General features: G+C 40.3%; 1 protein-coding gene across 2 annotated transcripts in view; it reads right to left on the bottom strand.

Annotated features, from left to right (window-relative positions):
* Positions 1–12,174, bottom strand: part of pasha (partner of drosha) — a 458,101-nt gene extending 445,927 nt beyond the window's left edge. For both annotated transcript variants that reach the window (XM_071679815.1, XM_071679814.1), the window contains exon 1: positions 11,995–12,174. In XM_071679815.1, the coding sequence (XP_071535916.1) occupies positions 11,995–12,085 (91 nt within the window). In that variant the 5' untranslated portion in view covers positions 12,086–12,174. The remainder of the gene's footprint in view (positions 1–11,994) is intronic.
* Positions 12,175–14,588: the final 2,414 nt, after the last annotated feature.

The following is a 14,588-nucleotide window of genomic DNA, read 5'->3' as shown; positions in this document are numbered from 1 at the left end:
AAGAGGGTCAAGTTTGGAAGTTAGCCTGGGACAGTTTATAAGTTCGACCACTTCTGACTCAACTCTGTCAAGTAAGGATACAGAGCTAAAACCACCCCAAATGCGAGTAGTACTCCATACAAGGATGAATCAATCTCACTTATCTATCTATGACTCTTCTAGGCCTTGTTTTGATTTTCAATGGGCTTCCCAAAGGAACCATACAGGATGAACTTGTACTAGGTCTCTCCCAGTATATGTCAGCCTTTACTTGGCTTGGAAAGCTGATGTTACCCTCTCTTTGGTCTTCAAGTGTTATATCAGATTCCTGGCTCACAACATGCCTAAAACTCATCTTGTATCCTGCTGTGTGTCACTCATACCATCGTCAACCCAGTCCTGTATGATTACTTCCTTTAGAGCTCCCTGCTCTGACAACTTTACACTTTTATATCTTATTTGATCAACATGTTGCCTGACAATTCTCTGTCACACAGCTCTGTCTTACATGACAGGGGTCCAGTTATTTCCACTATCACTCCGGGTACCCAACAAGCTCACCTACCACAATAATTCTCCACAAACACTTCATCATTTACTCTAGATTCCCTCAAATATCTACCCTTATCATGTTTTTTTTTTTACTTGATCACTGTTTCCCATGTAAGCAAGGTAGCACCAGGAAACAAATGAAGAAATGGCCCATCTACTCATATACACAAACATACACATAAATGCCCACACATGCACATATACATATATATCAACATATACACATATTCATACATATACATACACAAACATATACATACATACACATGTACATACTCATACTTGCTTGTCTTCATCCATTCTGGCACTACCCCACCCCACAGGAAACAGCATTGCTACCCCCTGCTTCAGTGAGGTAGAGCCAGGAAAACAGACAAAAAAGACCACATTCATTCACACTCAGCCTCTAGCTGTCATGTGTAATGCACCAAAACCACAACTCCCTATCTACATCCAGGACCAACAGACCTTTCCATGGTTTACCCCAGACGTTTCACATGCCCTGGTTCAATCCATTGACAGCACGTCGACCCTTATATACGACATTGTTCCAATTCACTCTATTCCTTGCATGCTTTTCACCCTCCTGTATGTTCAGGCCCCAATCACTCAAAATCCTTTTCACTCCATCCATCCATCTCCAATTAGGTCTCCTTGTTCACTTCACCTCTGACCCATATATCCTCTATGTCAATCTTTCTTCACTTATTCTTTCCCTAAGTCCAAAGCATTTCAACACACCCTATTCTGCTCTTTCAACCACAGTCTTTTTATTTCCATACATCTCTCTTACTCTTTTGTTACTTACTCGATCAAACCACCTCACACCACACATTGTCCCCAAACATTTCATTTCCAACATGTCCACCCTCCTTCAGACAACCCTATCTTTAGCCCATGTCTTGCAACCATATAATATTGCTGGAACTACTATTCCTTCAAATATACCTATCTTTGCTCTCTGAGATAACGTACTCTCCTTCCACACATTCTTCAATGCTCCCAGAACCTTCGCCCCTTCCCCCACCCTGTGAATCACTTCTGCTTCCATGGTTCCATTCGCTGCTATGTCCACTCCCACATATCTAAAACACTTCACTTCCTCCAAGTTTTCTCCATTCCAACTTACATCCCAATTAACTTGTCCCACAACCCTATTAAACCTAATAACGTTGCTCTTATTCACATTTACCACCTCTGCCACAAGAGCAGTATCATCAGTGAAGAACAACTGACTCACTTCCCAGGCCCTCTTATTCCAAAAAGCCTTGTTTCCTACTAATCCTTTTTCTCAAGTTTGATCATAGTTGATCAAGGGGTCCTCATAGATTTTGACCCGTAAGCAATTCTGCTGGGATACTACCAGTTACAGACTGTAGAGAACATCCATATCTGAATAAAAACCTAAACAACCTTGTTTTGATTAATTTTTACATTTTCTTTAGCCCATTTTTGAATGTTTGAACAGCTATGGCAGCCAATCCATTAAAACTTGGGTGAAAAGGAGCACTAGAAACATGGTCATCCCATTTTACTGCATAAATTGATAACTAGTAAACTGGCTTCCATTATCACTAACTAACATTGAGGGCAGCCAATAGATGATAAAAATAGCACTTAATTCAGCAATGGCTGCAAGTGCTGATGAATTATTTATAATTCTTACCTCTAACCGTTTTAAATAAGAATCAATGAGAACCAAATATAAAAGACCCATAAATGGTCCTGCAAAATCTCCTTGTACTCTCCCCCATGGCTTATTGGAGTATAGCCACTTATGGAGGGGTGCAACACAGCTTATCTCTATTCACTTGAACAAATCTCACAAGTTTTTACCATTTGTTCAGTATCCCTAACTAAATCAGGCCACCAAACATATGATCTAGCAATCCTCTTCATTGTGGAGATACCTGAATGAACCTTGTGCAGTTCTCTTAATACATTTTGCTGTCCTGCTGGAGGAACCATTACCCTGTTCCTCTATATTATGCAAGCTTTATCTGTACTTACTTCATCTCAATGCACATTAAATGATAAACTCCAGAACCTGAACAGCTTTTGACCAACCAATAATGATAAAAACAAAACTTTTGCAAATACTGGGTCATGTGCTGTCCATCTCCTGATGTGTTTAGCTCCTGTTTAGCTCCAACTGATGAATCTTCAATGTGCTCTAACAACAATATGGTATCTGTGGAGATTGGCACTGATCCTGGTTTCTCTGTCTATGGCAACCCACTCAATAGGTCAGCATTTGCACTGTCATGACCATTTCTAAATTTCAAACAATGATCATAAGCAGCAAGTGAGATGGCCCAAAGTTGTATTCTTGCACTAGCAATATTGGGCAATGCTTGTGTTCATGTAGAAGTGAAATTATGGGCTTGTGGTCCATGACTAATGTGAATGATCTTCCATACACATAATCATAAAAATGGCACATCTCAAACACTATTGCCTAATTCTCCCTGTCAATTAGTGCATAATTTTTCTCAGCATCATACAGTCTACATGAAGAAAAAGCTATAGGTTTTTCTGATCCATTCTTCATTTTGGGGCACTAGCACTGCCCTACACCATATGGTGATGCATCACATGACAAAACAAGAGGCCTACCAGGATCATACATACAACAGTGTGTGTGAAATTTTTCTTAATAAATCACATTCTCTTTGAAAAATCCCTGGTGTACTCCTGATCCTAAAAGGGAATCTGTTATACCTAAGCAACCCCGGTGTATGTGTGTATGTTTATCACACAATACTTATTTGACATGTCATCTAATAACATCTGTTGATAAGCAATACTCAGATCCAATTCTGAGAATGACTTATATCCTATGAAACTGGTCAAGTCATTTATTTTTGGAACTGGAAAAGTGTCCTTATCTCCTATGAAACTGGTCAAGTCATTTCTTTTTGGAACTGGAAAAGTGTCCTCAGCCACAGGATGTACCATCACTTTAAAACCTCCACAAATTCTAGCACTTGAGGATGGCTTAGACACACACACTATTAGAGTGGCCCATTCTGAGCTTTCCACTGGTGTGAGTGTTCCATTTGCCACTAGCCTGTCCAATTCTATGTCTGTGGTGTTTCTCAAAGAAAAAGGCAGTGGATGGGCTTCCACAAATTTTGGCTTTATGCTAGCATCTACATAAATTTTGGCCTTACTTCCATTATACATGTCCAAACCTTCCTCAAATAAACCAGCAAACTTTATTTCTAAATTCTTCTCAAACTTTTCATTGCTATCCAATAGTTCCTATACATGAAGCACTGAATTCTTCCAATCATTACTTCAAAATCACATCATCTTCCATTACTTTCTCTTGTAATCTGGGTCCATTTTCACACAGACTATCATAAACATGTTCATCCACTACGGCAAAACTTGCAACAGTGTTTATCTTCAAATCTCCCTTTTCCCTTCTCAGTTGTACGCCACTCTTGTTTCCACTACTATGATATAGTACTGAACTGAATTCAAAAGAGTCCTCTTTACCTTTCTCAACACCATTATTATTTTCTAGACCTTCTTTCTAGTTTTACATTTTCCCCTTGAAACATTTTACCCCCACTTGGCAGTCCTCATCTCCATTATGGTGGTCCTCATCCCCCTCTTGGTGCAATTTTCCTTCCTCTTGTTAAAGGCACTTTCTTGGGTGTATTGTTTGGAAAAGACTTTAAGTTGCTATTAGGAAATGCCTATCCATCCTTTCTTCTCTTGGTCCAGTCCTGTTGCTGAAACTACTGACATTTAGGGGAGAATTGACCTACTTGTTGACAGTTGTAGCACTTCTTGTCTCTGGCTTCAGCACATCTCCAAAAGGATATGCCTTGTGTCAGTGAATGCAGGGATATTTGGCTGTTTCATGTGTGATACATCCTACTGTGTTGCTTCTACTGCCACCGCCAGATCACAGATTTTCTTGCGCGACAGAAACTCACCAGTCTTGGGCTCCAATGCCAGTAACTTTGCTTCAATCTGTTCATTGTTGGTACCTACAATCAAGTGGTGGTGCAACATTTGATCTTGCAGGTCTTTCATCAAAGACCTGAAATTGAGTGCTCTGTTAGTTCTTTCATGGCAGTCATGTACTGAACAACACTCTCTCCTGGTCATCTGATTCTTTCACGGAATTCTAATCTTGCTACTGTGTATGACAGCTTTGGCTCATGACGTTAAGATAACATTTCACAGAATTTTTCACAAGTCAATTCTCGAGGACATTTACGCTTGTATAAATTTCACAGTAACTTGTATGTTTTCAGTTCTACCATTGCTATCAACACATTTTTCTTCTTGTCTGCATCGTTTATATCATTTGCCAAGAAATAATGTTGGAGACACTCCTTGTACCCAGTCCAGGATTCAGTGTCTAGATCAAATTCATTAAGGTGACTAATTACAGACATTGTTACTGTTTGCAGTAAACTAACTGTAAAAAATCACTCAAAAATGCTGACCAGTGATCTTTGTGGACACCCTTTTTCCACCTTTCAATAACTTCCTCAGGTTGTCCACACAAATTTCATGCACATTTTTCCTCATCAGCACTTTATGTAATACCTAACATAGTACATTGGTCAAGCTGGTTCCTATTGAACACTCAATAGTCTAAAGATAATTGCTTTCCGAGAAAACTTCTGGTAGCTGCAGTGGTCAGCTATATTCCCCTTTTATAAACAGAACCCAGTTGGGCCATTTAGAAAAGAATTCATTCCATATAAAGCTATGATATAAACCTTCTTGTGACATAAGAATCAAAATAGACTTGTGGGTCTTACACAGCTTAGTTATTTACTCCTTACTATTGTATATTCATTATACTTGATAGCTATATCGTGTGTAAGCGAGGTAGTGCCAGGAAACTGATGAAGAAAGATCCATCCTTGCAGAAGATGATATCTCGCAAGGCAGCAGTTTTGGATGGTATTGCAGTTGAATTTATTAAGAAAGGAGGTGACTGTGTAGCTGACTGGCTCATGGTGAAGTGCCTGAGGATTGGCAGAATGCATGTACAATGCCACTGTACAGAGACATAGGGGATAAAGATGAGTGTTCAAACTACACAGGCATAAGACTGTAGAGTATTCCTGGAAAAATGTTTGAGAGGGTATTGAATAAGAGATGAAGGAATGTACAGAGCATGAGATTGGGGAGGAGCAGTGTGGTTTCAGAAGTGGTATAGGATGCATGGATCAGGTGTTTGCTTTGAAGAATGTGTGTCAGAAATACTTAATATGAAGCATATATGAATCTGGAGAAGGCATATGATTGGGTTTATAGAGATGCTTTGTTGAAGGCATTAAGAGTATATGGTGTGGGAGGTAAGGTGCTAGAAACAGTGAGAAGTTTTTATCAAGGGTGTAAGGCATTCGTATGAGTACGAAGAGAGGAGAGTGATTGGATCCTAGTAAAGGTTGGTCAGCAGCAGGGGTGTGATGTCCCCATGGTTGTTTAATTTGTTTATGGATGGGGCAGTTAGGGAGGTAAATGCGAGAGTTTTGGAGAGAGGGACGAGTATGCAGCCCACTGGGGATGAGAGGGCCTGGGAAGTGTCAGTTGTTGTTTGCCAATGATACTGCACTGGTAGATGATTCAAAGGAGAAACTGCAGAAGTTGGTAAGTGAGTTTGGAAAAGTGTGTGAAAAGAGAAAGTTTTGAGAGTAAATGTGAATAAGAGCAAGGTTATTAGGTTCAGCAGGGTTAAGGGAAAAGTTAGTTGGGATATAAGTTTGAAAGGAGAAAAATTGGAGGAAGTGAAGTGTTTTAGATATCTGGGAGTGGACTTAGCAGTGAATGGAACCATGGAAGTGGGAGTGAGTTACAGGGTGGGGGAGGGAGTGAAGGTTTTGGGGGCAATGAAGAATGTGTTCAAAGAGAAAACATTAACTCGTAGAGCAAAAATGGGTATGATTGAAGGAATAGTAGTTCTAACAATATATGTGGTTGCGAGGCATGGGCTATAGATAAGGTTGTATGGAGGAGGGTGGATTTATTGGAAATGAAATGTTTGAGGACAATATGTGGTGTGAGGTGGTTTGATCAAGTAAGTGATGAAAAGGTAAGAGAGATGAGTGGTAATAAAAAGTGCGTGGTTGAAAGAGCAGAAAAGGGTTTGTTGAAAAGGTTTGGACATATGGGGAGAATGGGTGAGGAAAGGTTGACAATGAGGATGTGTGTGTCAGAGGTGGAGGGAACTAGGACAGGCAGGAGACCTAATTGGAGGTAGAAGGATGGAGTGTAAAAGATTTTGAGAGATCAGGGCCTGAACATACTGAAGGGTGAGAGGCGTGCAAAAAATAGATTGAATTGGGATGATACAGTATACAGTGGTCAACATGCTGTCAATGGACTGAATTAGAGCATCCAAAGCATCTGGGGTAAACCATGGAAAGGTCTGTGGGGCCTGGATATGGATATGGAGCTGTGGTTTCAGTGCAATACACATGACAGCCAGAGACTGAGTGGATAGGGAGCTGTGGTTTCAGTGCATTACACGACAGCCAGAGACTGGGTATGAACAAATGTGGCCTTTTTTGTCTGTTTTCCTGGCACTACCTTGCTGACATAGGGAGTAGTGATAATGTTTCTTGTGAGGCGGTGTGGCACCGGGATTGGGTGAAGGCAAGCAAGTATGAATATGCACATGTACATATGTACAGCATCGCTACCCTCTGTGACAGCAAGGTAGCATCAAGAAACATACAAAGAAAGGCCATATTCACTCACATCCATTATCTAGCTGTCATATGTAATGCACCGAAAACACAGTTCCCTATCCACAACCAGGCCCCATAGATCTTTCCAAGATTTATCCCAGATGTTTCATATGCCCTGGTTCAGTCCATTGACAGAATGTCAATCCCAGCATACCACATCATTTCAATTCACTCTATTCTTGCATGCCTTTCACCCTCCAGCTTCTTCAGACCCCAATAGCTCAAAATCTTTTTTACTCTATCTTTCCGCCTCCAATTTGGTCTCCTGCTTCTCCTTCCCTCTACTTCTGACACATATATCGTCTTTGTCAACCTTTCCTCACTCATTCATTCCCTATGTCCAAACTATTTCAACACATCCTCCTCTGCTCTCTCATTCACACTCTTTTTAATACCACACGTCTCTCTTACCCTTTCATTATTTACTCAATCAAACCACTTCACACCATATATTGTTCTCAGATATTTCAATTCGAACCAATCCACCCTCATCTGCACAACCCTATCTATAGCCCATGCTTCGCAACCATATTATTTTGGTGGAACTACTGTTCCTTCAAACATACCCATTTTTGCTCCCCGAGATAACGTTCTCTCTTTCCACACATTCTTCATCATTCCCAGAACCTTTGCACCCACTTCACCCTTTGACTCACTTCTGCTTTTATGGTTCCATTTGCTGCTAAGTCCACTTCCAGATATCTAAAACATTTCACTTCCTCCAATTTTTTTCCAATCAAACTTACACCCCAACTAACTTGTTCCTCATGCCTGCTGAACCTAATAACCTTGCTTTTAATCACATTTACTTTCAATTTCTCCCTTCACACACTCTTCCAATCTCAGTCACCAACTTCTGCCATTTTTCACTCTAATCAGCCACCAATGCTGAATCATCAGTGAACAACAACTGACTCACTTCCTAGGCCCTCTCATTCCTAACAGACTGCACACTTGCCCCTCTCTCCAAAAGTCTTGTATTTATCTCCCTAACCACCCCATCCATAAACAAATTAAACAACCATGGGGACATCACACACCCTAGCCACAGGCTAATCCTCACTGTGAACCAATCACTCTCCTCCATTCCTACTCACTAACACACCTTACACCATTGAAAAAACTTTTCTGCTTCTAGCAGCTTACCTTCCACACCACTATTCATATGTTGGGTTATAGATTCAATGCCTTTCAGTTCTTTAGATTCTGATAAAGATTCTGATAAAGAAATAAAATTTCATAAGTGAAGCTAGAACTTTCTGAAAGTTATCAAGTAGATTAAGTTACAGGTTAAATCCCTCCATAAATGGCAAGATTTCAAGCAAAATCCCAACTAGAGTTATGGGTCTTATGCCATTCAAATCTTTAAATGCTTGGAAACAATCATATTGTATTCAATTTAGTATCAAACTGTGAAAAATTTTCTGATGCATTAAAAAGTGAGACCCATGGTGAGAGACAAAGCAGTCCCCAAGAGTCTGTAAAGCTAGTAGGAACCATAAAAATTTGAAGAAATAGAATGTGAAGAAAGGTGCAATAAATAACATACCTTCCTGGTCACTGGCCGTATACCAACTACTAATTACATAATCAATCACAAACTCCATGCAAATATAAAAATCTCATACTTCATCATCCTATATTCACAGACCCCCACACCCTTCAAGCACTACACTGACAAACAAGATCCACAGTTTAACAACCTAACAAGTACAAAACACTTGTTTCCTTATGTTTGCTTCTTACACAAGTGTCAGGAAAGGGTCAGCTATACACTTTTTAATAGCCCCGTTACACCAGTCTTTTACACCACATAGACCGCCATGAATGGTTGAAAGGACATGAACTATATAGCCTATAAAGAAGAGAAAGATGATCATGATGTAAGCATGGAAAGAAACTAAGGGAGCCAAAGAAAATATACAATCGCTAAAATCATCACGACATGGAAGAAGCAGGGTCATGGATAGGAATTGGGGATGCATAATGTTTGTAGGTGAACTGGTGAAGGATGATGGGTAACGAGGATAGGAAAGTAATCAAATCTACTATACTCAGTCGATGTCTCCTGTGTTAGTGAGGTAGCACAAGGAAACAGACAAAAGAATGGCTCAATCAACCCACATACAAATGCATATACATAAATGCCCACACTTGCACATATACCTCCCTATACATTTCAATGTTTACATGCCTATGCATAGACAGAAATATGCATATATATACACATGTACACATTCATACTTGCTGCCTTCATCCATTTCCGTTCCCACCCCACCACACATGAAACAGCACCCCTTTCCCCCACGTGCATGCAAGTTAGGGCCAGGAAAAGACAACAAAGGCCGCATTCATTCACACTCAGTCTCTAGCTGTTATGTGTAATGCACTGAAACCACAGCTCCCTTTCCACATCCAGGCCCCACACAACTTTCCATGGTTTACCCCAGACACTTCACATGCCCTGGTTCAATCCATTGACAGCACATCGACCACAGGTATACCACATCATTCCAATTCACTCTATTCCTTGCACGCCTTTCATCCTCCTGCATGTTCAGGCCCCGATCACTCAAAATCTTTTTTATTCCATCCTTCCATCTCTAATCTGGTCTCCCACTTCTCGTTCCATCCACCTCTGACACATATAACCTTTTTGTCATTCTTTCCTTACTCATTCTTTCCACTTGACCAAACCATTTCAATACACCCTCTTCTGCTCTCTCAACCACACTCTTTTTATTACCACACATCTCTCTTACCCTTTCATTACTTACACGATCAAACCACCTCACACCACATATTGTCCTCAAACATTTCATTTTCAATACATCCACCCTCTTTTGCACAACCCTAACTATAGCCCATGCCTCGCATCCATATAACATTGTTGGAACCATTATTCCTTCAAACATACCCATCTTTGCTCTCCAAGATAACATTTTGGCCTTCCACACATTCTTCAATGCTCCCAAAACCTTCACCCCCTCCCTCACCCTGTGACACTTCCACTTCCATGGTTCCATCCGCTGCTAACTCCACTCCCATACATCTAAAGCACTTCACTTCCTCCAGTTTTTCTCCATTCAAACTTACCTCCCAATTAAATTGTCCCTCAACCCTACTGTACCTAATAACCTTGCTCTTATTCACACTTACTATCAGCTTTCTTCTTTCACACACTTTACCAAACTCAGTCACCAGCTTCTGCACTTTCTCACACAAATCAGCCACCAGTGCTGTATCATCAGTGAATAACAGCTGACTCACTTCCCAAGCCCTCTCCTCCACAACAGACTGCATACTTGCCCCTCTCTCCAAACTCTTGCATTCACCTCCCTAACTACCCCATCCATAAACAAATTAAACAACCATGGAGATATCACACACCCCTGCCGCACACCGACATTCACAGGGAACCACTTGTACACATGCCTTACATCCTTGACAGAAACATTTCACTGCTTCTAGCAACTTACCTCCCACACCATATATTCTTAATACCTTCCACAAAGCATTTCTATCAACCCTATCACATGCCTTCTCCAGATCCATAAATGCTCCATACAAATCCATCTGTTTTTCTAAGTATTTCTCACATACATTCTTCTAAGCAAACACCTGATCCACACACCCTCTACCACTTCTGAAACCACACTGCTCTTCCCCAATCTGATGATCTGTACATGCCTTTACCCTCTCAATCAATACCCTCCCATATAATTTCCTAAGAATACTCAACAAACTTATACCTCTGTAATTTGAACACTCATCTTTATCCCTTTCGCCTTTGTGCAATGGAACTATGCATGCATTCTGCCAATCCTCAGACACTTCAGCATGAACCATACATATATTGAATATCCTTACCAACCAGTCAACAACACAGTCACCCCCTTTTTGAATAAATTCCACTGCAATACCATCCAATCCCACCACCTTGCCAGGGTAAAAGCAATAATTCAAAAGAGCCTAACCAAAGACTGATAAAGTCATTAATGTTCTACAAAGTGCAATGAAAGGAAACTAAACAAATGACAATCAACTAAAACCAATTCCTGATGAACCCAAGATAGATATCTACGCAATGTGTGTGGTGATAGAAATCTCTTTATAGGTACTGGTAGGTAGGTACAGTCAGACTATAAATTACTTTTATTCCTTCAGTGTAAAATGATGTGATAAAGCAGTGAAAAATTATGATCAAAGCTTTGGGATCTGGCTTCACATCAGTAGCTCTCCTTCCCTTATATGGAAAAGTGTGAAGCCACTACTGATGTTACAGTCACACTTAACAAATCTAAAGAGTCAACAGGAAGGGGTAGTGTTCAGCCTGAAATCCATCACATCCAAATGTAAAAGTAATTTATAGTTTGACTGTACACTTCTTACTCTCTTCTGACTTTCCCTTTCTTTTCCCCTAATCCCAAGCTCTGCCCTTTCCCTCTCACTCCCAGCTTTCTGTATTCCCTGGCTATAAACTTGTGCCTTTCTCTTCTTCTTTTGCTTATTCAACCATTCTCTGACCTTCCCATTTCTTAGCTATCATCTGCCCTTGACTCTACTTCTCTATCTCTACTTTCTTGGCTCAAACCCATCCCAATTGCTTCATCACCTCTAGTTTTCCCTAACATAGTGTACTTGATTACAATTAGGTTACTTAAATTTCTTATAATGTGAGGAAACATCTGGGTTTGAAAGTCAGATGTCTTCGATGACCATCGGAGTTACTTACCGACAAGGACAACTTTCTGTCTCTCATCATATGGAGCTTCGTCCACCTCTCCAGCAACAGTGTCCTTTCTCCTCTTTCTTGGACCTTTCATTTCCTCAGGCAGTCCTTCTTCCAGGAGAGCATCAATTTCTTCCTCAGGTACCTCAGAATCAGAGTCATAGTCATCCTCAGAATCTTGACCATCTGAAAATTTAAACACATTTTCTAAAGTCAGAGGAAGTATTCTTTTATAGAAAGTGATTGCTTGCCATGTGCTACAATGCAGTGAATTCTGAAAGGTATTTATTTATGAGGTCAGTAAAGTTTGGACAGATTGTTTTCTGCTAATGCTAGCTGAGATGGCATGGGCAATACCCAGATCAAGGCCATTTCATTAACGATATGTAGAGATTTACCTTTGCCTAAGCCAGGTACTCATTCCACCAACCAACCCTCTGGAGAGAATAAACAACTGGGCTGACTCTGGACTGACTGCAGCAAACATGATTCAAACCTATGGGCTAGAGCATGAGTGACCTCTGAATGTGTCATGGTTAGTGACACTAACTGCTGTACCATGGAGGTGGAATTCATGGAGTGAAGTTGGGATCAAGGGTCAGTAAGGACAATTTAATTATGTACCTGTCATATCCTATTTGTATAGTGAGGGGAGGAGGTTCTGCACTTACAGGACCCCATCTGTTATGTAAATTTTAAACATATCTGTAATGCTGGCAGTTACCACTCCATCACTTAGTTTATTCCAACCATTGACAACTCTACTTATCTGTATCTCTGATGCCCATTCCCTCTGGAAACACCCATGAAGGGATTGGCTATGGAAAGTCACCAATCATTCCTGTCCTTACATGAATCCCTTGCATACAAAATTCAACACATTCTTCCACCATTTCTCTTCCTCCAGTGCTCTTCCATTCCATTTCCTCATGTCTCAGGTGATCTTCCTCTTACGCCAACCCATTTAATCGTACTATCATACACTCTCTTTGTAAACTCCCCACCCTGCATTCTTTCCACATGCCCAAACCACCTCAAAGTATTACGTTTCATCTACTCTATCGCTCCACAATTCATTCCTTTTGCATTCCCTGCCATATCAAATCTCTCATAGTATTACGTTTCATCCACTCTATTGCTCCACAATTCATTTCGTTTGCATTACCTGCCATATCAAACCTCTCATTCACCTCATTTCTTTCTTCATTCCTTCTAGTTATATCACACTTTCCTCTTAAATAGCTAATTTCCAAAGTCTTGATTCTTGACGTCTGTGACTCATTCCATGTCAGTGTTTGAGCTGCATAGACCAAGGTTGGGAGATCAAGCTATCCCCTAATCCCTTCTTCACTTCCATACTCACAACATTATCCTTCTTTATTCTGTTCAGGGACCCAATAACTCTTCTGCCCTGTACAGTTCTCTCCCTCCATATCACCAAACTAACACAAGATAGCTCCCAAATACTTAAATCGTGCCATCTTTTTGTCTTTTCCCCATATCTATAACACAGTTTAGTACACTTTCTTCTCTCACTCTAGAGAGCTTTGCAAAATCTTTACTTACACTTTGTTTCCTCTTAAACACCATTACTTTACTTTTACTTGCATTTATCTTTACTTACCTAAGCTTATACACGTCATAAAACACACAACCTTCTGCAACTCCTCTTCACACTAAGCAAACACCATGTTATCACCCACAAACACGTTTGTCACTGGCCATCATACCTCACCACTCCCTTCCATCTCTGCACATCCTTTTCCAAGTTTTACTTTCATCTCTCTTTTCCCTCCATTCATACATATGTCAAGAAGCCATGGTAATATCACATAGCCCGACATTATGCCCACATGTATATCAAAACTCCTCCTCAACTCTCCATCCACTCTTATACATTCATTTGCTACTCTATAGAAGGCTTTCACATCATAAAATATTCCACTCAACTCTGTCACACACTTTCTTCAGATCAATAAATGCTGCATACAGCATCTAATCTTTTGCTAAATACTTTTCCACAACCATTCTCACCACAAAAATCTGATCCAAACATCCCCTACCTTTCCTAAAACCACCTTGCTCTTCAGTTATTCTTCACTCAGTCACCTTCATCACTCTATCAATCAACAATAATGCATACACTTTTCCTGGTATACTTGGCAGAATTATACTCCTTTAATTGCTACATACATATTTGGCACCTTTTTCTTTGAAAACAGAAAAAATAATAGCTTTCAACAAGTCATCAGGCACAACCCTCTGCTTCTAAACTAAATCACATATCAAATGTTGAAATAAGGATGAAGACCTCCATTCCTCTATATTTCAGCTATAATTCCATCCACTCAGGTGTCTATCCTAACTTCAACCTCATTACCATCCTTTTTCCTCCCTTCTTGATAAAAACCTCTGCACCTGAATCATTTTCCTTCCATAATAACTGCTGCTCACTTTCTCCCACATTCATCAGTTCAAAATAATCTTTCCTTTACCTTTCACATCCTCTCTAACACATTTCTTGCCAAGCTGATACTCTGCCACTACATCTCAAGAACTATTCCCTGTATATGTCATCTAACCGATTTGAAGACTTG

Source organism: Panulirus ornatus, chromosome 30, assembly GCF_036320965.1.
Source record: "Panulirus ornatus isolate Po-2019 chromosome 30, ASM3632096v1, whole genome shotgun sequence".
NCBI lineage: Eukaryota > Metazoa > Arthropoda > Malacostraca > Decapoda > Palinuridae > Panulirus > Panulirus ornatus.
Note: the sequence above shows the minus strand (reverse complement) of the source record. Positions and strands in the feature narration are given on the sequence as shown.